We start from the raw sequence: 22,732 nt of genomic DNA on the forward strand, positions 1-22,732 counted from the left end.
TAATAATAAGAATAATATATTTATTATAATTATTCTATAAAGAATATATACAATTAAAAAATAAATATATAATCTTTGTCAATTATATTTTTACCTATAAAAATACATATTAAGGTATACTAAAGATTTTAATATAATATTTCGTTAGATTGCATATTCCAAGTTTTATTTAGTAGTTTTATTTCATTAATATCACAGTATTGTTTAAATTATGTTACTTTAAGTAAAGATAAATTGTACTCTCTCTTTACATATACTTCTGTATATATTACGCATAACTAAATCTAACAAATATTCTCTTTCTCTGTTTTATGTATCTTAAATATTTATATTAATATAATTTCAACATACTTTTGCATATATATATATATATATATATATATATACCTGTATCTAGTTTAAGAAAAAACTATAGAATATTTTTCTTTTAAATAAAAATTTAAGATATATATGTTTTCCAAATAAAAAAGTTATTTTATGCATCATGAATGTGATAAAGACTATTATGATACAGATATCACTGAGTATATTAAATGGGATTACAATACTTTTCACTTAAGATGAAGAAGGCAAACACGTGTTCGCAATTGATTTAAATTTCGGCCTTGTAGCTCAGCTGCTAAGTGGCTGTTTCCTATTACATTCCAGATGCAAAGTATCTTCATTTACACAGACGATCTATTTTAGATTAAAACTATGCCAAGGATGTTCATGGAAAAATTATTCATAAGTTTAAATCTATCAATTTAAATTACTCACGCGATTTCACGAAATAAATGGAAGATCGACTTTTATCTATTACCTGCAACGCCCTGATAAGATGGATAATGAGATATATATCAAGTGTATTCAGTTCACCAGTATCGTCAGTTACACGTTGATCTTGAAACAATACTCATCATGGTTCGCGATCGCTTGCCGGATTTATGTGCCGTTAGTATATATATATATATATATATATGTTTTTTTTTCTCAAAATTACATAATTTAAGAATTATATATTAATATTGCTTATATATGTAAATATATAATATTTTTCTGCCCTATACAAATACAGTTTATTTTAAGCTTATCAGTAAATATTACTTATATTCTTGTGCTTATTCATCTTATTCTTGTGCTACTTAAATACTTCGTATTGTTAGTCATATCAATCATATTTTTGTCCAATTTATAAGAACATTATATAAATATATTTATTTTTATTTCAAGTCTCGTAATAGCAGTACTACGTTCGGCAGGGGATTTTTGCAAGATGTTCATATTCAAATAGCACAAAATAAAAAATTAAAAGAAGTGCTAATGGAAGTATGTATAATAAATTAATATATGTAATTATATGATACTTGAATAATAAATATATAAAATAATATTAATGTAGGTTGAAGAAGTACGTGATTTAATACAATTGCTTATGGAAAATATATCCATTGTTAAGGATTTGCATAATAATGTTTTATCGCACACAAGCAAAGGTATGTTTCTACTTGATAATATTATTATCAGTTGAAGACCCATTTTTATCTCATTATTTCTAGACTTGCAAAAAGAACTTGAAACTCGTACACAAATCATCTCACAAACAGCTTTTCACATCCAACAAAAATTACGAGGTAGGTGTAATTCTTTTATATATGCGTTATTTTTTGTTATTACCACATCTCTTATTAAACATAAAATTTATTTTTTTAGTTATTCAGAATTATTATCATTTTCAATTCGCTCTGTATTATTTTTTATAACTTTATGATTTAATACTATCTCCTGAGAATGAGATTTTTTTAGTACATTTAATTGGTGATATACAACTACGTTTATGATTGGAACTTCTGTCAGATAATTTGGGTGTACTTGTACTTGGATTAGATTCTTGGCTAAAAATACACGAATTACTTAACTTAGTAAATATTAAATAAGATCGATTATCTGAAAAATTTATCTCAGATTATGAATTATTGATTATATCGAAAGATAATATTTTGGAATACCTTCTTTTAAGGGCCGCTGGTGAAATACGATGTAAAATAACTTTAGGTATACGATTACAAATCGAAAGTTGTATATTGGTTTTAAGATTCTGAGTACCATTCTTATGCGATGCCAAATTTTCATATATTTCAACATTATTAGTCTCCATGTTTACATCTTTATCAACATTTCTGAAACGTAATATTACGTTAGTAATCAGCACATTATTTTCATAGAATATCTTTATATATAAAAGAAAAAATTAAGAATATACTTTTTGTATTGATCCATTTCTTCTTCCAATTGTGGATATTCATTTAACAAATTTGTAAGTTGTTCTTTGCTATAAATTGTATACATTCTAAAAACAAATCTCATTAGATCATGTTTTAAGGGTGATTTTAAAATTTCTAATTTTTCTTTAACTTTTAATAATGTTGGCAGTAATATATCTAAACCATGCCTTTTCATTCCTTCTATAATTATAGTTATTGCATTAGTAGTTAATACATCTGATGGATTTATGAAATCTTCTGGATCTTGAGAATTTATAGCATGTTTATTAGATGATAGAAATAGTTGTAAACGCTCATTATTAAGTATATATAATGTGTCTTTTAAGACACATGCTCCTTCTTCACTTGTAACATTAATTGCACCATTAAAAACTCTACCTAGTATTTGTGTAGTTAGTTTTACAAGTAATTTTATTTTTTCAGGAGGATCTAAATGCTCTATCATAAAATTATAAATAATTGCTCTGTTACTATGATTTTTATTTCCAGGAAATGTTAAAATTTCTTTTTCTTCCTTTCGCATTTTACGATTATATAATTTGTGCTTAAATTGATAATTATTATAATGAAATATGCTTTCCAAAAACTTTTGTGAAATTAATACTTTATTCTTTCTTAAAAGTCTTTCTTCAATTAAAAAAATAGTTAACTCTCGTATCATTTTATCTGGGTCAAATAGCATGGTTAATATATGGAAAAAGAATGGTCCTTTTACTTTTATAAAATCTTCTAACAATAATTTTATAAATATTACAACAATAGCTTCTCTTAATATAGAATTTTTATCTTTCATACAAATACACATATCTGACAAATAAGGTTCAACTAATGTAGTGAACCTAATACAAAGATCTGCTAAAGCTTTTGCAGCATTCACCTTTATTGCTATTTCTGTGCTTGAGTTGTGATTTATATTTGTACGTAAGAGTCTACCTAAAATTGGTATTACCTCTTGCGCTATCTTATGATCCCTGATTGCATGTTGTCCAAGTACAACCACAGCAAAAGCATGTAATTCTTTTACTTCCTTTATTGAATCTGGTAATGTTTCTGATTCAAGTAATATGCCTTCCAAAATACGTAAAGTAGATGATGAAAGTTTATTAGTACATGAAAATGCAGTATGTCCTAATGTAGACATAGCTTTTATGAAATGTGATGTATCTATAATTGTTCTATTATTATTTTTAAATATTTTCTCTATTTGTAATTCTGATATTTCCATTAATTCCATCATATTCGATTGCATTAATTGGTTATTATCGTCAGGATGCAATTTTTTTATTATTCCACCAATGATATCAAGACAAATACTGATTAAACTAAAATGAATTTTAAATTCACGAAGGCATTTATAAAGATATTCATACAAATCCTTCATGTCGTCTTTACTTAAAGACGACCAAGAATTTTTCAATATTTGTAAAATTAAATTTGTATTATAATTATTTTTTTCTATAAAATCCTTACAATTGCCAATATATTTATCCAAATTTGGTAATTTCATGCTTTTAGATATTGCTGTTAAAAGAACCCATGCAGATGTATCATTTGTTGATCCAATATGTGATTGTATATCTGTGATTAAAGAGTTATTTATGAGATTATTTTTAATCCATATTTCACAAGCTCTTGATAAATGTTTTATCATTTTCATGTCAATTAATTTACCCACGATTCTCCATGGTAAACTGCTTATTGCATTATCAATATAATTGGAATGATTTGTTACCTTACTTATTAGTAAGTCTTGGAAAGATTCTAGTGCTTTTTCTTGTACTTTAATTTCAGTATCAAATATTTGTGGTAATACTGTTTCTATCCACTCGTTAAGAATTTGTGAATCACTAGGAAAATATTTTAAAATAACAGATAATGTATGTATAGCAAAACAACGTACAGTCATTACAGGGTCTCTGCAACGACGACCAATTATAGGAGCAACTTGACATATCAGTATGGGAAACTTAATAGTCAAATTTTTTAAAATTTGTAGTGCACTTTTTCTTATTAATGCTCTTTCGTCTTCCACTCGATCTATTAACATAATGAATACTACATTCAATCCTATTGGATTAACATCTTTTATTAACATTTTTTTTAATTCATCAAGTAAAGGAAGTGTTTCATCTGAGCATGATACTTTAGATGTGTCTTCTACAATCATATCAGTGATATTATTTTGTGTGTCCGTAAACTCTGCAATTATTGCCATAGCTTTACTTCTTACTATATTAGAAGAATCAATACATCTACTCAATGTTGTAGCAATCAATGCTTTTATTATTTTCTTTTGTTGAAAAGATTCTATTAAATTGTAGTTACTTAAATTAGATTCTAGTAAAAGTTTTCCAATGATCTCTTGAGCAAAAACCCTACAGGATACTTTCGTATGATGTGAAAGGGATATTATATCATTAATAATATACACAATGATGTCTCCTTTGCATATCGTAAGAAGTTTTAACAATACTGTGACTTGCTTTTGACGAGCTTCTTGTCGTTCTGGACATTTAACCATAATATATTGTATCAATGTCATTAAAGCAATCTTAGCTTCTTTTTCATAAGTATCTAATAATTTTCTTAATAAATCTATTGTTAATTCATGCATATTTGACATTAATTTTATTTGATGATCATTGTGATTATTAAAGAGAAAATGAGGATGTATATATTTTACTATTATCATAATAGTTGAATTGATAGGTCCGTGTTTATTATCACATAATTCATAAAGAGCTGTATAAGCATTACAAAACAAGCTATTTCCTGTCTTTTGACATTCAAACTGATTAACATCAATAACTTCAAGTAATATGAAGATAGTAATATCTAATGAATCTGAATAAGCTCGAAATGAAAATAACTTGATCATTGCAATGAAATCTGACAAAATACTTTCCAGACCTTCCATCAGTAAAATCTTTTCAGAGAGTGAATAAACATAAACATGATCTCTTGATTCATCTTCGCTAATATCCATACATTCTAAATTAACAGTTTTATTTTCTTTTCTATTCATTGGAATTAGGTACTTGCATAACTTCAAAGATTCAATTGCTTTTTCATATAGATTTGGATGAAATATATTAAAAGCATGACTTCCAGGTATGGCTAATAACATGAAATATAAACTTGTAGCATTTAAACAAGTTTGCTTACTTGTTTTGCTAGCTTTGTCATGTTGTCCAGATTTGATTATATAGTATAAAACCGATAACAAAGCATGCACATTTATATTCAAACTTACTAATGCACCCCAAGAAATCTCTTCTTCTTCATTATTGTATTCTTTGGAAGTATCAATTTCAGCAAGCCAATCTTTGACAATTTCACATGTGTTTTGTAATAATAGGTCCATATCCTCGCTTTTAATAAAAAGAAAATAATCATCCTGAGGTGGTTCTTCGCAGGTTAAGAATTGTGAATTCCACACAGTATTTACCCACTTATCGTTCAAATCATGCAATTTAAAATTGTTAAAAATTTGTAGAAGCTCCATCATAGAATTAATAAACCAAAATTGTTTTATATGACTATTTATAAACCAAGTATAATATGAGAAGATAACCTTAATCTATCATTTTTCGATAAAGCAAACTTAGTCTTCAAGTTATCATTCTTTGAACACCTATAGATAATGAATATATGATCCTGTCCCAATTGATATCACAAAAACTGATATTTATTAAATACATGTGATATAACATTTCGTTTAAAATACAGTTGCCGCTGGAATAAATGATATCATTCACCTAAAGGAGGGAAACCAAGAAGCCAATCATAATCGTTATAAAATATATATATATATGTATATATATGTACATGTATAGAATTAATTTATTTTGATGTATTTGTTTTAAATTTTCTAATTTTAGACTTTTAGGATTTTTACATTTGAATAAATAAAGGCTACAAATCATGAACATTTATTGCATTTATTTTGTATATATTTTTATATAAAAATAAATTATTTATTTTACGCTTGTCTATACCATTTTGTTTTATTATGCGCGGCAAACATCTGTTTAAATAGAATAAACCATCTTTAAGTGATAACAAAAAAGGCTTTATTTTTTACTATAGAAATCGAATATATACCCACTTTTTTTTTATGTATATGTATATATACATACAAATAAATTATGCCGGATATATACACCTATTTACTTAGTATTTTTTTAGGTATGAAGGAAAATATAGCTGCTACAGATTCTTTTAATACAGATAATATAAAGGAAAATCCTGCTCATATACGAATCAAACGATTACAATATGCAACTATGTTAAAGATGTTTTCAGATATTATGGAGGATTATAATGCATCATTATTAAGATATCATGACAAATGTTTACAGCTTTTGCAACAACAGAGAATGTTAAGTAAGTTATACATGATACAATAATGTAAAAGCTATTCGCAAGTCAAAAAAATTAACTTTCACTTTACACAATTTTTTAAATTTTAGTTCAAAAAATCAATTGATACTTAAATTTTCATATTTGAAATGAATTTGTTAAATAATGAGTTTAATATCATTAAATAAAAAAAAAATGTATATAGCTATTGAACAATAAAAAGTGTGATAATGTATAAAACTTTATTAATTTTCTTTACTTTTTATTTCATGAAGTTAATTGATTTGGCAAATGAGCGGCTTATATATAATACACATATATTTTCATTAAAAATAATTAATTAATTATATTTCTATTCAGTAAAGAAACATACAGCATATGAGATAGATGAACCAGATAGCGTACATGAAAATAACATATTTGTAGATAATGTGAGTACTCATAACGTAATTTTACAAACTATTTTTGTATGTTTTAAATCCTATAAATAACTTGAAGAATATAAAATTTACAAAAGTTTATAATTTTTGTACAAATTGTTCATAAGTAGATCCTAGAAGACAGCAAAATCACCAAAGAGCAATTGTCTGCTATAGAAGTACGACATAATGAAGTTTTGAAATTAGAAAAATCTATTCATGATATTAAAGATATGTTTACTGAAACAGCTTTCCTTATTGAAAAACAAGTAAGTATAATAATATTGAATATAAGTAATCGCGCTAATACTATACATATTTAAATATATAGAAACACATATTCTTTTTTGTTTAATTTTTATAGGGTGAGCAGATAAACAGTGTAGAATATTTTGCAAAAAATACTACAGATGATGTTGAAAGTGGTAAAAAAAGTCTTAAAAAAGCAGAAAAAAGGAGTGATAGACTTAAAAAAGTAAACATAATAGACATTTTCTTAAACACGTTAATACAAGAATTTATTACTAAAATTTTTTATTTTTCAGAGAAAAATAAAGATTATCATTATTGTTGGGATAATAATATTTTTTATTCTACTAATTATCTTATTTCTCAATTAATCTCTTTTTTTAAATTTAACTTATATGTTATTCTATTTGTAAATCAAAAATATTCTTATATGAATGAAGTTATATTCTCTGTACAAAAAGTAAAATGAAGACATCATTTTACACTTTAATAAGCTTAGATACTGAAAAATAATTTAATAAACCTTTTGCACTTGGTCTCAATTTGTAATCTTCGCAAGTGCACGTATGGAATATGTCTAATACATTTTCATATTCTACACCTAGATTAATGGCAGGTAAAGGCGGACGGGTGCCTAAAAACATTTTGAAAAATATTTTTTACTGTAAATATTCATTAAAAATTGCATTGAAGCATCTAAGAATTATTTACCAAAGTTTTTTTCCAAGTTGAAAAAAAATGAGGCACTATCATCGAAACTTTGATCATCAATATCATTTTGAACTTTTAAAGACATACACTCTTCATCCTCACTGATATTTTGCAATTCATTTGAATCATTATAAACGTGAGGTGGAGATAACGCCATCATTTCCCATAAGATAAGACCATATGCCCATATATCACATTTGTCTGTTATAGGACCAGTCTCTAAAAAAAAAAAAAAAAGAAAAAGAAAAGAACCGAATATCAATTCTATAAAATAGCCATAATTATTGCCATATATGAAAGAAAACAATTGTTATATATATATATAAAAGCATAAGTATTAATATAATGGTTGATATACCTAATACTTCTGGTGCACTCCAACATTCAGTTCCAACGTAATTAAATTTTCCTCGCGAATCTTTCATTTCTAAAGTTTCTGTTAGTGGAATAGAAACTCCAAAGTCACAAAGTTTTACTTTTTTTAAATCATTCGAAACTAAGACGTTAAAACTCTTCATATCTCCATGTAAAATATGCATAGTATTATGTAGATAATCTAAGCCCTTTGCCATTTCATAACCCACATGTAAAATATCTTTAGCAGGAAAAATGTCTTCTCCTCTGTCAACTTTACTTTCAATTAAGTCTCCTATAAGACGATTAACAAAAAGAATTTCTTTGTAAAAAAGAATAAGTGCTAAAGCTCATTTCTTTTCAAGCAGCTGTTTCTATGCCACGGAGTTCATCAAAAATTAAGCAAACAAATAAAAATATACACAACCGAAATATAAAATAATATTATTTCTTTTGTTATTTATATATATACTTATTATTTTTTAAATATTTCTTATTCGCTTTTGGAATATTAAGAATACCGTAAAAAAAGGTGTCAGAACTTCGTTCCAGTGCTTTGCATCACAAAAAAAAGCGCTAATTATAATAAATATATAAATCGTTAATAAATCAAAGCGATTAAGTCCACTTGTGAAATGTTTTAAAAATTTATTATCAAAACATTTGATTGATCTTTAACTTTTTACAGTTAAAATTAATAATCTTAATAATTAAGCTTAACATCACTAAACGAGAACAATTTTCATGCTGAATTAGTAATAAATGATACAACAAGGTGTATTTGTTTATCAATTTTCTCTACTTTATATTTTATGAAGTATTATTAGAATATAAATGATTTATAAATACCCAGAGAAATGTCCAATTGTTCCATAGCAAGACATGGTTCACCCTTGGAAGATAATGTAAATGCTCTAAAACCCACAATATTTGGATGATTTAATTTCTTCAATAACTTAGCTTCAAACTCTAAACGGCTATCATAGTCTTCACCCGCAGGAACTTTACTATTTCTTTTTTTGATTGCCCATGGTGATCTCATAAAACCAACTGATGGAGATCTTTCAAATTTAAGAATATGTACACCTAACATATTAAATTAACAAGATTATGAATACTTATAAATAATTATAAATATTTATTTAAATGTGCATATATATACCAGTTCCATGCCCTATTCGTTGTAAAAGTGGAGAGGCTGGAATTTCAATCGGATTTGAATATAAATTGCTATCAATTATAGTTCTACGTTTTGTCTTAACAGGTGTCCGGAATTGTGCCATTTCTTACAAAATATTTTATATCAGAATAAATTCTTAAGTCAGTAAAAGAAAGACTAAAAAAACTTTTGTTACCGTTACGCGGTTTTTGAATTTGTATAGAATTTACACTATGGCAGCATTGCCAACTTAGATGATTTTTTACTATATTTTTTATCACTATATAGAAATTTATATTAACATATATACATACGTATATTAACTAATTAATATATATATAGCTCTTTAATGATTTAGTTTTCATTATTTTAATAATTCCAAATTTAAATAATCAATAATAATTCAATTTTTTTATTCATCAATTGCAATGTAAATAATTTTGTCATGATAATGAAAACGAAATTGAATGTATTACGTAATCGTATGATTTGTAAAAATCAGCCTTTAAATCGCTTATATGATCACAGAAATATTCTTGGAAATTTATCGTATCTATGAAAATATATAACTCTATATATATATGTATATATATATATTCATTAATGTACAATAGTAATCTATTGATAATAGAGGTCCTCGGTAGACTTTAGTCTTGAATGGTTATCTGTTTTAGGATAAGATCATTTTAAGAGATTAGACATTACAGTCGTTAATGATACACACAAGCATTAATTTATAATTTTAATATTGCCTAAAGATATATTATAAAATATAGAATATTAGAATGGCGTCCGAAAATGTTACTGATTCTTCTACAGTTAAATATTATACGCGGGCAGAAGTTGCAAAATATAATACAGCAAAAAGTGCATGGATAATTATTCATGATAAAGTGTACGATGTGACCAACTTTGTAAAACAGGTATCCTAATATTATAATAATTATAACAAGTTTTTTTTTTTAATAATAGTATTATATTACTTCTTGTATTATTGAAAAAGTTTATTGACATTATTCATATATCAAGTTAATATGTTAAGTTAAATGATTTTTTTCTTCTTGATAACTTGAAGCATCTTGATGATGAACAAATTTTTATAGTAACATTATAACAAGTTGTTTGAATAATGATATTTTATCTATTCGTGTTTTTCTTTCACAATTTTTGTTAAAGTTTATCGGTATATATATTGAATTAAACAATTTTATTTTTTAATCAGATATTTATTTGTACTATAAATCTAATATAAATTCTAATATATATAATATATCTATTTTTTTTTTTCAATGAAGCATCCTGGCGGTGAAGAAGTTGTTTTGGAACATGCTGGACGAGATGGAACAGAACCTTTTGAAGATATTGGTCATTCCAGTGATGCAAGAGAAATGATGGAACCATATAAAATAGGAGAATTAGTAGAAGTAAGTAAAATTTAAATAAAATTGAAATTAATATCTTCGTTGTATATATATAAATATTTCATATAGAAATAATAAAACATCATAATAAATTTTCCTATTTCTGTAATTTCAATCTAGGAAGAAAGAACCAAAAATAATAAGAAAAATCAGGATTCGACAAATGGAACTTCAAATGGAGATAGTTCTAGGTATGTAGATACAAGATTTTATCATAAAAATGTATTATACATCCTTGTTTAAATTTATGTTTCTTTTGTGTCAATTTAATTATTATTAATTTTTTGTTAAAAGAAGATTCTCTCTCTGCTTCATGTATGTAAGGGTTGCTTTTTTCATGCTAATGAAATTTTGCTATTATTCATAAAATGTTTCTTGTTATTACTTATTTTTACTACATGCAAAAGTAATAGAGCAAAGCAGTCTGTTCCTGGCTTTAATTATGTAAGTGGTGGTGAGAAGCTCAATTCCATTGATTCCATCCATTTGTGTTGTCCAAATGAATGAAATTAAGACAATTATATTTTAAATTATATATATATGTAAATAATAGTTGCTGCATGGTCATGTGATGATTGGCTATTGCAGTGGCTCTTGGAAATCCTGGCTGATTCCTGTTTTACTTGGACTACTAGCAACTGTTGTCTACCGTTATTTCATCAGTGCACATTGAAACATTCCATAAGGTTATTATCTTATTTTATATTTATATCTTGACACGTTAAGAATTAATTGTTGTGTACGATTCCGCGTAATCAATCATTCTATGTTGCACAATATTGTAATTATTTTTTATTGGAAGCTATGAGTCTATAAAATCGAACGGTCTAGCATTTATATAGAGATCTTCGAACAACGTATATATATAATAATATATATACGCGTATAAGTCATTACAGTATATATGAAGCAACAAAAAAATTAATTTAATTTTCATGACTGTGGTGAGCTTCCTGAAAAAAATAAAACATCTCCTTTGATACTAAAAGAATTTGAGAAATCATACGATTCACATTTCTATACACCAATAAAATGATCTATATTTTTATTACCATTTTTAAAATGTTTTCTTATAAATAAGTTTATAAATAATGATATGATATGATATGATATGATGTAAGAAACGTGAAAGATTTAATGTTCTCGTCAAAAATGAATGTACAGTACATTGCGATTAAGAGATCGAAGATATGTAAATGTAAATGAATATTCCTGGAAATAAATAAATGTTGATATTCTTATTATAAATTTTTTATGAAATAGTTTCAGGTAATAACTTAAGTTTTTTCATTTTTGCAGATGGACAAAAAAAAATAAAGCGACATCATTAAAATAATTATCTACAGAGTAGATAATGTATGATCAATGAAAATTTAAGCATTATTATTAAACGATATCGTAAATTTCATTACGATATCTTTTCTTTACGAGTTTTACGTCATGTATCCTTAGATCGAATCCAAATACTGAAGAATATAATCCTATATCGATACACATCGATATAGTTCAAATATATTTAAAACAACAACAAAAAAAGAAACCAATCTCAATTAGTATCCTTATCAATGAGCATATCTCATAGCATCGATATGCGTCAGATTAGCGATTAGAATTATCTAAATCGTTTGTACGCTTTAAAAGTCACGTAATTCGATAGATTATCATCGAGCATAAAAAAAATTGCCGATGTAATTATTATTTTACTATAGAAGGGATTAAGCTACGGCGTTGGTCGCGTGTGATAAAACAAAAAGAAACTAAACGTACAGAGAATATCGATTGTAATTTGTGTTGGTATTTCGATAGAAGAATTTACGTAGCATTGTTTTTTTTTCTTTTTTTTTTTTATTTACTTTTCTTCGACATTAGTTTCGATCGAAAAAAAAAAAAAACAACAAGGGTTAAAATGAGGAGAGATTGAAGACGTAAAAAATAGTTCGTAGAGTTTCATGGCTACCCGTTAGAAAGAGTCCAATGACAGTGGATGAATATCGAGCGACTCGAAGCGCCGACGCCGGTTATTCGGTCTCTCTCGTCGCACCAAATACTCTCTTTTCATCTCTGTCCTTCCATTTGTGCCCCGATCGCCCTTCATCTTTCCTCCACATTGCTCTCTCATCCTTCTCTGTATTGCGAACGCCCAGTTGAGCGCGAAAGCTCGCAAGACGCGGATCGTACGTTAGACGAGATAAACGAACCTACGACTGATTAGGTATTGCTATATTGAATAGAATACTTGAACTGCGACACGAAGGTAAAATATAATACTTCACAGAGAAAACGGAATATATATACATACATATATATATATATATACATTATAAACAAAAACAAATTTATTTTATTTCTATTATCGAGAAACCAAATTTAGAAGGGTGAAACAGCCAGACCTCCCCCTTAAGGGAGATAAAAGCGTAAAGCTTGTAAAGAAAAGAGAAAGAGAGAAAAATCGTGCACTTCGTGCACAGGAGAATAGAGCAAAAGGGTCACGGATATTATTCGCAAGGAGCGACACATAAGCTGTGAAATTTTAGAAGGCATTGACATCGGTAGCAAAGCGGGGGTGGCAAAGGACCAACTGGTTGCACCGAAAAGTCGGCGTAGTGTCATGAGAGGCGGTCTGACGGTCCGCCCTTTTAATCGGTCCCTCCTGAAGTCATGCATGTCGCGCCCTTCAAACGAGGTAAGCATAGACCCTTATGCCCGCCCACTTCTTCTAAACTAACAACTCTTACACTTATATTCGTTTATCTTACCATTCCACAAAACCCTTTATGGCTCTTCTTGACTGGTCAATGAGACATGAATGAATCTGGAAAAGATTCGCGCGCTTTTTTTTTTTTTTTTTTTTTATATATAACTTTTACCAGGTCACTAGCATTTCATTTGATCAATTTTATGCTAAATTTCACCTACGAAAGACTACCTTTCTGTTTAATCGCTATTATAAGTATTCCTATTTCCACAATAATTTCTTTCCTTTTTTTTTCTTCTTATCTTTCTTTTAATTATTCGTAAGATTTATCGATGGGTTTTTCTTCTTGCTTTCCTCGTGTAAGTAATATTTATGATGTAACGTTTCGTTTTTTTTTATACGTCATTCTAAGAAAAACATTTATGGGTCGTTACGGAGATATAATTTGTGTTTGGTCATCGGACGTTTAAAACCACGTGTGTGCCAAGATTCATTGTTGGAGCCATCCACTTCCTATTAGTTTGCCTTGGCGAGCTAATTATAATTGTCATAGGTAACACGCCGGGAATCTATTGTTGTTGTCCTCGATATTGCGTGTATTTGAAAACAAATGTATAATTTCTCTCGTTAAATTTCTTCCCCAAAGATCTATATAATAATAAGTCTTATAGAATTATATATGAAAAATCGTAAAATAATCGGAACGTTTTTTTTTTTTTTTGAAAAGTTTGAATTAAACAGAATTCGATTATTTATATTTAGGGCGCGAAATTTAAATGTAATTAAAAAAAAAAATAATAATAAATTAAGTGTCGCAATAACAATCGACACTTGCATGACGCATCAGATCGATTCAATTAAGTGTTATCGGTTAAAAATTAATTGGTTTTTTTCTCCTTTCTTTTCTTTTTTTTTTCTTTTTTTTTTTTTTTTATAGTAACACACGAATATATTTAAATTTCGTTGATCTATTTATCCCGAAATTAGTCTCGGGAAAAGCTTATTATGTAATATGTGCAAGCACTGTGCACTAAAACTTACGACGATTGCGTCATAGCATGAAACCAGAAACTCGTACTTCTGGAACGCGCAGAACGCGGTGGCAACGTTTCGAAAATATCTCCTCCATCGGTCTTCCTATCTTCTACCTTCCTTTCTACATTTTTTTCTTTTTGAATTTCTCGGAATAGAGAGCAAAATTTTTCACCCATGATTATTGCGTGTGATATTTGATACGATCTAACATTGGCAATAAAAAATATCTTACATCAATAGGAAAAAAAGAGAAAGAAAAAAAAAGAAAATAAAAAAATAAGAAAAATAAGAAGCAATCGATAAACAAAGATTAGATATCGTTTTTCACTAACAATAAGCGAATGATGATCTCGACGAGTCCTTAAAAGCTTCTTCAAACTTTAAAGATATATAGCGCATGAATTGTGCTACAAATAGATTGGACGAATCTTCAATGTATGTATATAAACTGATCGAAGAGGCTTCGACCTATCGTTTAAGCTGATTATTCTTTACACGCGAAACTATATGCTGGTCATTCTCATCAACAAAGACATTCCAGCCTGTTTAAGTATTTCTACGAAGACTTGTTTCACGTTTTACGTCTTAAGACAGCTTTATGCGTGTCACTTTTATAATGCCACGAACGATTATCTAGGAGCGTTAATATTTTTTATTTCTTTTAAATTTTCTCTCTCTATTCAATTATCGATTATTTTATTTTATGTCAGTTTCACATTGTATACAAAGATTAGATAAACATTAACGATGAAAATTGACGCGATAATGAATTCATTTTTTCATAGAATAAAAAAAAGAAGATATAAATATAAGGAAAACATTTTCGTATTTCCTTTTTCGAGAATGCACTCGCGTTTGTCAATGTGCAAATTTAATTCGCGTTTCTTTAATTTTCAAGGTTGTATTAGAAGCGTGACAGAGTAAAAACATTTCGATAAATTCTAAAGAATAAGAGATCATCTCGTAATTCTTTTTTTTTTTTTCATTTTTATGTCCTATTTCAACCTTGCTCTACTAAATATAGAACATTTTCTTTCCGTCGATGTTGCATTAGGTAGAAGAGATCCTCGCGAGACACCGAGAATTAACTGCAATTGATTCATTGATATGATTTTGTGACAATGAGTTTTAATGGAATTTAGAGACGCCTATACGTCTTTTCATCCACATATATGTATATGTATAAACTTCTTCTCTTCGTTTATAACAATTATCATTTAACTCGTTGTCTCTTCTTATTAAAATTTAAAGTTCTATCATTCAATTAACTACTTTTATCGCGTGACCGATCATGTTACCATATATAACTATATTTTAGCGCGTTTATTTCATTCGAAAAAAAGCGACGTGTCGTTAATAAACCTATTACGCGTATCGTTAAATTGTTTAACAAATATCGTAATTATTGTATTGAAAAAAATGTTTTGTAAGGTATATAACTAATTTAGCTTTTATTTTTTTTTTTAAACTCATGTGTCCTTGTACAGATAAAATTATCTTTTCTTTTTTGAACAGTGAAAGTAATTTTCGATAGAGACATTGTTGTAATATTGACTAAACGCTTAGCCTTCTACCTTTAAAAACGCGGAAAAGTATAGCTCTTGACTTTATTTCTAGTCTATTTCTTGTTAAAACATAAATATAGAAGAATATATGTATATTTTCTACTACCTTCGTTTTACGTTGGGTAAATTATCGAACGGAATGATGCGTTTAACGTATCTATAATAAATACTTGGCGAATAGATGGTTTTCCCGTGTGTATAAAATACGTCTAATGGATGATCAACTTTCTTCTCGAGTTTGTTTAGATACACCGGATATATAATATGCATGTATATCAAATATGTATATAAAATGATACCTTTTTTATCTTCCTTCGTACGATAGACTCCGAGTTAAGAAAATGTTCGTTTAATTTCTTTTTTCCTAGGACCTTTTGTCACCTATTATTATCGCATTATAATATATTCTCGAAAGAAATAAATATTACATATTAAAAATATATCTATTTGTTTATTATCAATGAATTGAAATTAATCGAATGATGATATTTTTTGAAGACTTTTTGTATGTCCACTTTGACGAAGGATTTTAACTCTTGGAGAATATGTAAGCACATCGAAATATTTGCTATGTTAGCAAATTCATAAATATTGACTTAACATTACTTAGAAACGATGGTTTAAAGGTGATCATTTACGTCATCACTCTTTTTAAAGCTGTAGAAACGTATTCATTTAAAATCTGTCGACTATAACATAATGCATATGTTCGAATAACGATACGACGTTTTATTTTTATATTGTGCAATTTCATATCTATAGAAATTCTAATCGATGATCGATTATTCATATTTTACAAAATTTATATGATTTTATATATATATATAAATTGTAAAATAAAAGAAGAAATTTGTGAAAAAGAATGCCAAGTATTGTCGTTGATTTAATTTCAGTTTACTTAGAGCTTCGTGGGCATCTTGACAATTATCTCAATATCATGTATTCGTTTTGAACAACACTTTCTTTATATGTGGCCTCCGATAAAGAATTCTCTTTGACGAATGATAGATCAATAAATCAATACGTCACAGTCGATAAGTGTACACCTTAACATGTTTTATTTCAAATATTTCTATACTAATTATATATAGGTAACATAAATTGTATAAATTATATTTAATTATTGACGGATATATATATATATATATATATTTTTAACAATATTGGTTTTAAAAACATTTCTTTCCGCTCAACAAATTGGTTCGAAAAAATGTCTTCAAAGTATATATATATATCGTAATCATTGGTTGAAAAAGCAAACGAGATAGTCTCGCAAGTTATGAATTTTGGCAGTCGGCCATACGAACTATAATGGTTGCGACGTCTACTCGATGACAATAAATATAATAACATATATCTTGTCACGTGCTGCAAAAACACAAATATACGCACCATTTAATGTTCCCTCTCAATTTTGAAGAAACGTTACCTCGACCAGTCGGTGAAGGGATGCGACACAAAACGGCCACGTTATTTGACGAGTACCTCCGAGTTTCGAGTAATTTATTATATATAAAAACATTATTATTTTTATTATTATTATTATTATTATTTATTCAGTGATCCTGATTCAGCTATAATTATCAGAGTTATTGTTGGTAATAACGTTCAAACAGATGTTTTATGAGATTGTTTTATATAATTAAACAACACGTGTATATATATGTATATATCTCWTTCGTGACACCTGTTAAGAAAAATTTATTGTGTTCGCCAATTAACATTCCAACGTTTTTTTCGAAGTAATCTTCTGGTACATCTTTGGCTCAAAGGATTCATTCAATAAAGAATAATTACATTGTCTTTCGGTTGGCGGTTTGATACACTATGCAAAATACCTAATCTTATTTAAAGACAAAGTAGCATTATACGTCGTAATAGAAATTATGCATGAAGTTTSATCACGTAGTTCATCCTTGGTGACTCTAAACTTAGGAAATCGTCTAGCTGGAAYGTAATGTTTTCGCGTTTCGTTTAATACGTTATTTTTCGTATAAAGGAATCATTGGTAAAGCTCGTGATTTGAGTGTAATTTTGTTATGCAATCTATTTTCGTTGTATACGTGTACATATACGTGTAGTATATATGTATATGCATTTATAGTAGTATCGTATAAACCAATTAGAAAATTCTTATTAAATATTTTCACGATTTTAATTTCGAATTAAAAAAATTTGAAAAATAAATAAAATGCGATCATATTGTACTTAAACGTATGTTATATAGGTCGGAATAGTTTAGAATTAAAAATAATTAAAAATAAAGATAAAGATAATAACTGATACAGTGATGAAAAGTGGAAAGGTAAAAAAGAAAATTGTATATTCTAGCTACCGTTGGACATGACCCGCAGACGAACAACGGCAGTCAGGCACAGCAACAACAGCAACAACTTCAATGGTTGGGAAGTCCAGGTGAAACGACGGTCGTATCAAGGGCTGCTCGGAGTAACAACAGCAACGGTGGTAACGGTAGTGGGTGGGAAGGGATTAAATCATCGTCGTTACCGCAACATCAACAACAACAACAACAATTGCGGAGGCACCAAGAAGAGCAACAAGGCGAATCTGGAGGTGTGGGGGATGACGAAGACGGGGGTGGAGGGAGCGGAGGGTTGGAGGGGACGGACCCAGAGGCGAACCACGCTGTTCACCTCAAGAGACGGGTGGGACTCGTCAGTGGGGTGGCTTTAATCGTTGGCACCATGATCGGATCAGGGATATTCGTTTCGCCATCGGGCCTTCTAGTTCGAACCGGCAGCGTCGGAGTTAGCTTTTTCGTATGGACGGCCTGTGGGCTTTTGAGCTTGTGCGGTGCACTCGCTTACGCAGAGCTTGGCACGATGAACACCAGCAGCGGCGCCGAATACGCTTATTTCATGGACGCCTTTGGTGCACCACCGGCTTTCCTTTTCTCCTGGGTATCCACCCTGGTATTGAAACCATCGCAAATGGCGATAATCTGCCTCTCCTTCGCCCAATACGTCGTTGAAGCTTTCGTAGCGGACTGCGATCCTCCCGATGAGGTGGTCAAGCTGGTCGCCCTCCTTGCGATCGTTCTCATACTTCTGGTGAATTGTTACAGCGTTAATCTGGCAACCGGAGTACAAAATGCTTTCACCGCAGCGAAACTTATTGCTATACTTGTAGTTATCGTCGGCGGTGCGTACAAGTTGATACAGGGAAACACGCAACACCTGAAAGGAGCCTTAGATACCATGGACGGTAGTAACATCAACTTCGGTAGACTCGCTACCGCTTTTTATACGGGTCTATGGGCCTATGACGGCTGGAATAATTTGAATTACGTTACGGAGGAAATCAAGGACCCATCGAAGAATCTACCGAGGTCTATTATGATCGGGATACCTCTCGTTACGCTTTGTTACGCGCTGATTAATGTTTCTTATTTGGCGGTCATGTCGCCTACTGAAATGATTGAAAGCGAGGCTGTTGCTGTGGTAAGATGCACGATTATTTGTCGCTCTAATACTTTTTTTTATCATTTTTACTAATTATTTACAAATTTTATTCGTTTTTTCCTTTTGCAGACATTTGGTAATCGGATACTCGGCGTAATGGCATGGCTTATGCCTTTATCGGTTGCTATAAGCACTTTTGGTTCTGCAAACGGAACTCTTTTCGCGGCAGGTAGACTTTGTTTTGCTGCATCTAGAGAAGGACACTTGCTCGATTGCTTGAGTTATGTACATGTGCGCCGTTTTACGCCTGCGCCAGGCCTTATATTTCATTCTATCGTTGCAGGTATAATAACGATACATCATAAAAATCAGTATTACGAATACTAAGAACCAAATACAATTTCGCATATGCTAATCCGATTTGTGCAGGTGCAATGGTCGTTTCTGGAAATATAGATTCCTTAATTGATTTCTTTTCCTTTACCGCTTGGATTTTCTATGGTGGATCGATGTTAGCTTTGCTGGTGATGAGAAGAACTAGACCAAATCATCCAAGACCTTACAAATGTCCTTTGATTATACCCGCACTTGTACTTGTAATCTCTGCGTACCTGATAGTGGCTCCCATTATCGACAAGCCTCAAATCGAGTACTTATATGCAACCGGATTTATTTTCGCAGGCATGTTTGTTTATCTTCCCTTCGTGAAATATGGATATGTGCCGAAATTTATGGGTAAGTTAATAATTTTTTTATAACTGTATTTTTATTTATCTATCCTATATAAGATGAAATATTTTTGCATATACACACATATTGACAAATAAATAATAAGATTTTTATTGTTAAATTAAAAAAAGAAATGTCTTATTTATTATTATTATTATTATTATTTATTATTTCAGAAGGAATAAATGCTTTTCTTCAAATGTTACTAGAGGTGGCACCGACCGCAGCTGCTTTCGATTGATTCCAATATAAAACATCGAAAATTGTTTTTTAAAGATCTTATCATTCCACTATGGCATATTTAAAATGTACATGTGAGAATATATTTTTAATGTAACTACAGAAAACAAAAACACCGTTTTATCGATGATCAAAGTTTACTTGGGTTTATCCAAGAAAACATACATGAAAATATTATTTTATTACTCGTTATTCTTCTTACATAATATACAATATATAGAGGACGTTGTTAGGCATAGTTGATTGATGTTGTAATGACAACGATGAGTTAACAAAAGATATTTTAAATGTTTATGGTTATAAATCTATTTCTTATTTTTAACAAGTGCATCTTTGTGCACTTTTCCATACATTCCTAAAATACCCGAATTTTTCTTGAACTTGTTCCTACTTTTATGTTTTATCAAACTTTTATTAAGTCCTGATATCGGTTCTTTGTTCTTATGTTTAGCTTCTTTCTTCCTTTTATCCTTCAAAACTTTATAATTCAAACTTGGATTTTTGGGAGRTTTTGCACCCAATTTTATAGCCAGTTCAACTTTAGCTTTTTTAGCCTTTGAACTTTTAAAACCGGATATACCAAACTTGATGACATCGTACCTAGCTCTCTTCATTTCTAATTCTTGTTGCTTCTTACGATCTAACTGTGAATTAGCTTTTTTATTAGATAACTTGTCATCATTGTCAGTTTTTATGTTTACTTTATCTTGTTCATTAATATCGTTCGACGATTTTGATGCTTTCTTTTTGGGAGCTATATAAGTAACCGAGACAAACTCTTCAACTGGATTTTTTAATTGTCTCGAAGCTCTGGTTTGTATAAAATCTTCCATTATGATTTATTTATAAGATTTCTTGAAACGAAAAATATAGGTTAGGAACGTATACCGTGTTTATTAATAGCACACTTAAATTTTAGGTTATATAATTATAAACGAGTATACACCTCTTATTTTATCGTAAAAGATAATTGATACCTTTTTCTAACTTAAAAGAAACATTATTTTATTTTAATTCCTATTCGAAAACAAATACTTCATACACAATACAATCACCACGTTGATGTTAAAAAATCGATTAAAGCATGTCGCGCCACGTGATGGTGTTGTTAATTAACACCTAGCGATCGAACTTTGTACTAAATATTCGAAACATCAACGCCACCAAACATTAAAAATGCGATTACGTTAAGATAAATATTAAGTCATGCTAGTAATAATTAAATAATTATATCATTTTTTGTTTCATGATAATTTAAACGAAACTTAAAAAATAAACAACATTAATTATTACTAGATCTGATATTTTAAAGTGCGTATATACGCTTTTTTTTTATTTTAACACTATGAGATCTGGCACGTGTAATCAAGATTCTTTCGTATGACGCCGGTACGTTCGATTAGCTTTGAACACGACGACACCAACATAATGTCATCGGCAATTGACGATCGATTTGCAGACGGCACTATTTTAGTGTCTTCCGACTGCATACAGTGGTGTGTTATTGTTTATAATTATATTATAAAGACATAATTGCTCTTTTTAAGGATTTCTCCTTATTTTTTCTAATTCTATTTCTATGTTCCTTCTTTGCAGTTGCATCTTTAAAGAATTGTACACCTTCTTTTTCTTCTACTTTACGTTTTACTTGCAACATGCAATGTAAATTAAATCCAACTGTATCCTGAAAATATATTATCTTTGTTTTGATTACCATTTAATATTTTCATAATTATGTACAAAAAATATATTATTACCCTTAACGTAGATATCTTTTCAAAGATAATTGATTTTATAGTTTCTAATGTCAATAAAAGATTTTGGTTGGATGTGATGGGTCCATGATGAGCTTGTATTAAAAAAACAGTCAATTTAGTTAATAATTCTGTGTGAAAATTGATTTTCGATAATCTTGGAATCATTTGTAAAATTTCACAGGCAGTAGCAAATGGAAGTAGCAATAAAGCTTCTTCTAAATTACTAAAAAAAATATTTTGATTTAATAGGTCGCTATATATTAAAATTAATTCTATTAAGCAATCACAATTTTACCTTGCTTTAATTTCTTGTATAATTTTTAAGAATAAGTCTTCACTTGTTTTACATT

General features: G+C 28.8%; 7 protein-coding genes across 10 annotated transcripts; 3 read left to right on the top strand and 4 right to left on the bottom strand.

Annotated features, from left to right (window-relative positions):
• Positions 1-402: 402 nt before the first annotated feature.
• Positions 403-7,671, top strand: LOC106787774 (syntaxin-1A-like). The gene is made up of 9 exons (XM_014750427.1): positions 403-933; positions 1,213-1,308; positions 1,382-1,475; positions 1,539-1,613; positions 6,453-6,650; positions 6,987-7,057; positions 7,177-7,314; positions 7,410-7,520; positions 7,591-7,671. The coding sequence occupies exons 1-9, from the start codon at positions 901-903 to the stop codon at positions 7,663-7,665; spliced, it is 891 nt and encodes a 296-aa protein (XP_014605913.1). The 5' UTR covers positions 403-900; the 3' UTR covers positions 7,666-7,671.
• LOC106787772 (condensin-2 complex subunit D3-like) lies at positions 1,643-6,035 on the bottom strand. Its single transcript, XM_014750425.1, has 3 exons — positions 2,243-6,035; positions 1,989-2,159; positions 1,643-1,874 (listed from the first exon to the last, which is right to left on the bottom strand). The coding sequence occupies exons 1-3, from the start codon at positions 5,770-5,772 to the stop codon at positions 1,745-1,747; spliced, it is 3,831 nt and encodes a 1,276-aa protein (XP_014605911.1). The 5' UTR covers positions 5,773-6,035; the 3' UTR covers positions 1,643-1,744.
• On the bottom strand, positions 7,571-9,712 carry LOC106787773 (lymphokine-activated killer T-cell-originated protein kinase). Its single transcript, XM_014750426.1, has 5 exons — positions 9,522-9,712; positions 9,209-9,445; positions 8,364-8,654; positions 8,006-8,224; positions 7,571-7,928 (listed from the first exon to the last, which is right to left on the bottom strand). The coding sequence occupies exons 1-5, from the start codon at positions 9,640-9,642 to the stop codon at positions 7,774-7,776; spliced, it is 1,023 nt and encodes a 340-aa protein (XP_014605912.1). The 5' UTR covers positions 9,643-9,712; the 3' UTR covers positions 7,571-7,773.
• Positions 9,713-10,101: 389 nt separating this feature from the next.
• Positions 10,102-13,526, top strand: LOC106787761 (cytochrome b5-like). 3 transcript variants are annotated; one of them, XR_001381839.1, is made up of 5 exons: positions 10,102-10,441; positions 10,814-10,942; positions 11,060-11,130; positions 11,493-11,625; positions 12,239-13,526. XR_001381839.1 is itself a non-coding variant. In XM_014750399.1 (5 exons), exons 1-4 carry the CDS (start codon positions 10,304-10,306, stop codon positions 11,610-11,612), a joined length of 423 nt encoding a protein of 140 aa, XP_014605885.1. In that variant the 5' UTR covers positions 10,102-10,303; the 3' UTR covers positions 11,613-11,625; positions 12,239-13,526. The 3 variants fall into 3 exon arrangements, 2 of the variants coding, with proteins under 2 accessions (XP_014605885.1, XP_014605886.1); XM_014750399.1 differs by having other exon boundaries at positions 11,528-11,625; XM_014750400.1 differs by lacking the exon at positions 12,239-13,526 and having other exon boundaries at positions 11,493-12,189.
• A 7-nt stretch (positions 13,527-13,533) lies between these two features.
• Positions 13,534-20,917, top strand: LOC106787758 (b(0,+)-type amino acid transporter 1-like). The gene is made up of 5 exons (XM_014750396.1): positions 13,534-13,622; positions 18,566-19,695; positions 19,786-19,999; positions 20,086-20,391; positions 20,562-20,917. The coding sequence occupies exons 1-5, from the start codon at positions 13,598-13,600 to the stop codon at positions 20,624-20,626; spliced, it is 1,740 nt and encodes a 579-aa protein (XP_014605882.1). The 5' UTR covers positions 13,534-13,597; the 3' UTR covers positions 20,627-20,917.
• Positions 20,788-22,033, bottom strand: LOC106787759 (uncharacterized protein C1orf131 homolog). Of its 2 annotated transcripts, none has more exons than XM_014750398.1 (2): positions 21,572-22,033; positions 20,788-21,479 (listed from the first exon to the last, which is right to left on the bottom strand). In XM_014750398.1, the coding sequence occupies exon 2, from the start codon at positions 21,456-21,458 to the stop codon at positions 20,931-20,933; it is 528 nt and encodes a 175-aa protein (XP_014605884.1). In that variant the 5' UTR covers positions 21,459-21,479; positions 21,572-22,033; the 3' UTR covers positions 20,788-20,930. The 2 variants fall into 2 exon arrangements, with proteins under 2 accessions (XP_014605884.1, XP_014605883.1); XM_014750397.1 differs by having other exon boundaries at positions 21,603-22,032.
• A 94-nt stretch (positions 22,034-22,127) lies between these two features.
• Positions 22,128-22,726, bottom strand: LOC106787762 (WD repeat-containing protein 3-like). Its single transcript, XM_014750402.1, has 3 exons — positions 22,678-22,726; positions 22,383-22,605; positions 22,128-22,309 (listed from the first exon to the last, which is right to left on the bottom strand). Exons 2-3 carry the CDS (start codon positions 22,545-22,547, stop codon positions 22,145-22,147), a joined length of 330 nt encoding a protein of 109 aa, XP_014605888.1. The 5' UTR covers positions 22,548-22,605; positions 22,678-22,726; the 3' UTR covers positions 22,128-22,144.
• Between the last annotated feature and the right edge of the window lie 6 nt (positions 22,727-22,732).

Source organism: Polistes canadensis, unplaced genomic scaffold (genome assembly GCF_001313835.1).
Source record: "Polistes canadensis isolate GaletaPanama2010 unplaced genomic scaffold, ASM131383v1 scaffold_114, whole genome shotgun sequence".
In the NCBI taxonomy this organism is placed as follows: Eukaryota; Metazoa; Arthropoda; class Insecta; order Hymenoptera; family Vespidae; genus Polistes; species Polistes canadensis.

Coding starts and splice junctions, on each gene's coding strand:
- LOC106787774 (XM_014750427.1), top strand. CDS start 901: ATGGTTCGCGATCGCTTGCCGGATTTATGTGCC. Junction 7,058..7,176: donor ATAACATATTTGTAGATAAT/GTGAGTACTCAT, acceptor GTTCATAAGTAG/ATCCTAGAAGACAGCAAAAT. Junction 7,521..7,590: donor GGAGTGATAGACTTAAAAAA/GTAAACATAATA, acceptor TTTATTTTTCAG/AGAAAAATAAAGATTATCAT.
- LOC106787772 (XM_014750425.1), bottom strand. CDS start 5,772: ATGATGGAGCTTCTACAAATTTTTAACAATTTTAAATTGCATGATTTG. Junction 2,160..2,242: donor GAAATGGATCAATACAAAAA/GTATATTCTTAA, acceptor ATTACGTTTCAG/AAATGTTGATAAAGATGTAA. Junction 1,875..1,988: donor CCAGCGGCCCTTAAAAGAAG/GTATTCCAAAAT, acceptor GTGTATTTTTAG/CCAAGAATCTAATCCAAGTA.
- LOC106787773 (XM_014750426.1), bottom strand. CDS start 9,642: ATGGCACAATTCCGGACACCTGTTAAGACAAAACGTAGAACTATAATT. Junction 9,446..9,521: donor ACGAATAGGGCATGGAACTG/GTATATATATGC, acceptor TTAATATGTTAG/GTGTACATATTCTTAAATTT. Junction 8,655..9,208: donor ACAATTGGACATTTCTCTGG/GTATTTATAAAT, acceptor ATCGTCTTATAG/GAGACTTAATTGAAAGTAAA.
- LOC106787761 (XM_014750399.1), top strand. CDS start 10,304: ATGGCGTCCGAAAATGTTACTGATTCTTCTACAGTTAAATATTATACG. Junction 10,442..10,813: donor TGACCAACTTTGTAAAACAG/GTATCCTAATAT, acceptor TTTTCAATGAAG/CATCCTGGCGGTGAAGAAGT. Junction 10,943..11,059: donor AAATAGGAGAATTAGTAGAA/GTAAGTAAAATT, acceptor ATTTCAATCTAG/GAAGAAAGAACCAAAAATAA.
- LOC106787758 (XM_014750396.1), top strand. CDS start 13,598: ATGCATGTCGCGCCCTTCAAACGAG. Junction 13,623..18,565: donor TGTCGCGCCCTTCAAACGAG/GTAAGCATAGAC, acceptor TGTATATTCTAG/CTACCGTTGGACATGACCCG. Junction 20,000..20,085: donor ATTTCATTCTATCGTTGCAG/GTATAATAACGA, acceptor CGATTTGTGCAG/GTGCAATGGTCGTTTCTGGA.
- LOC106787762 (XM_014750402.1), bottom strand. CDS start 22,547: ATGATTCCAAGATTATCGAAAATCAATTTTCACACAGAATTATTAACT. Junction 22,310..22,382: donor AAAAGATATCTACGTTAAGG/GTAATAATATAT, acceptor ATATATTTTCAG/GATACAGTTGGATTTAATTT.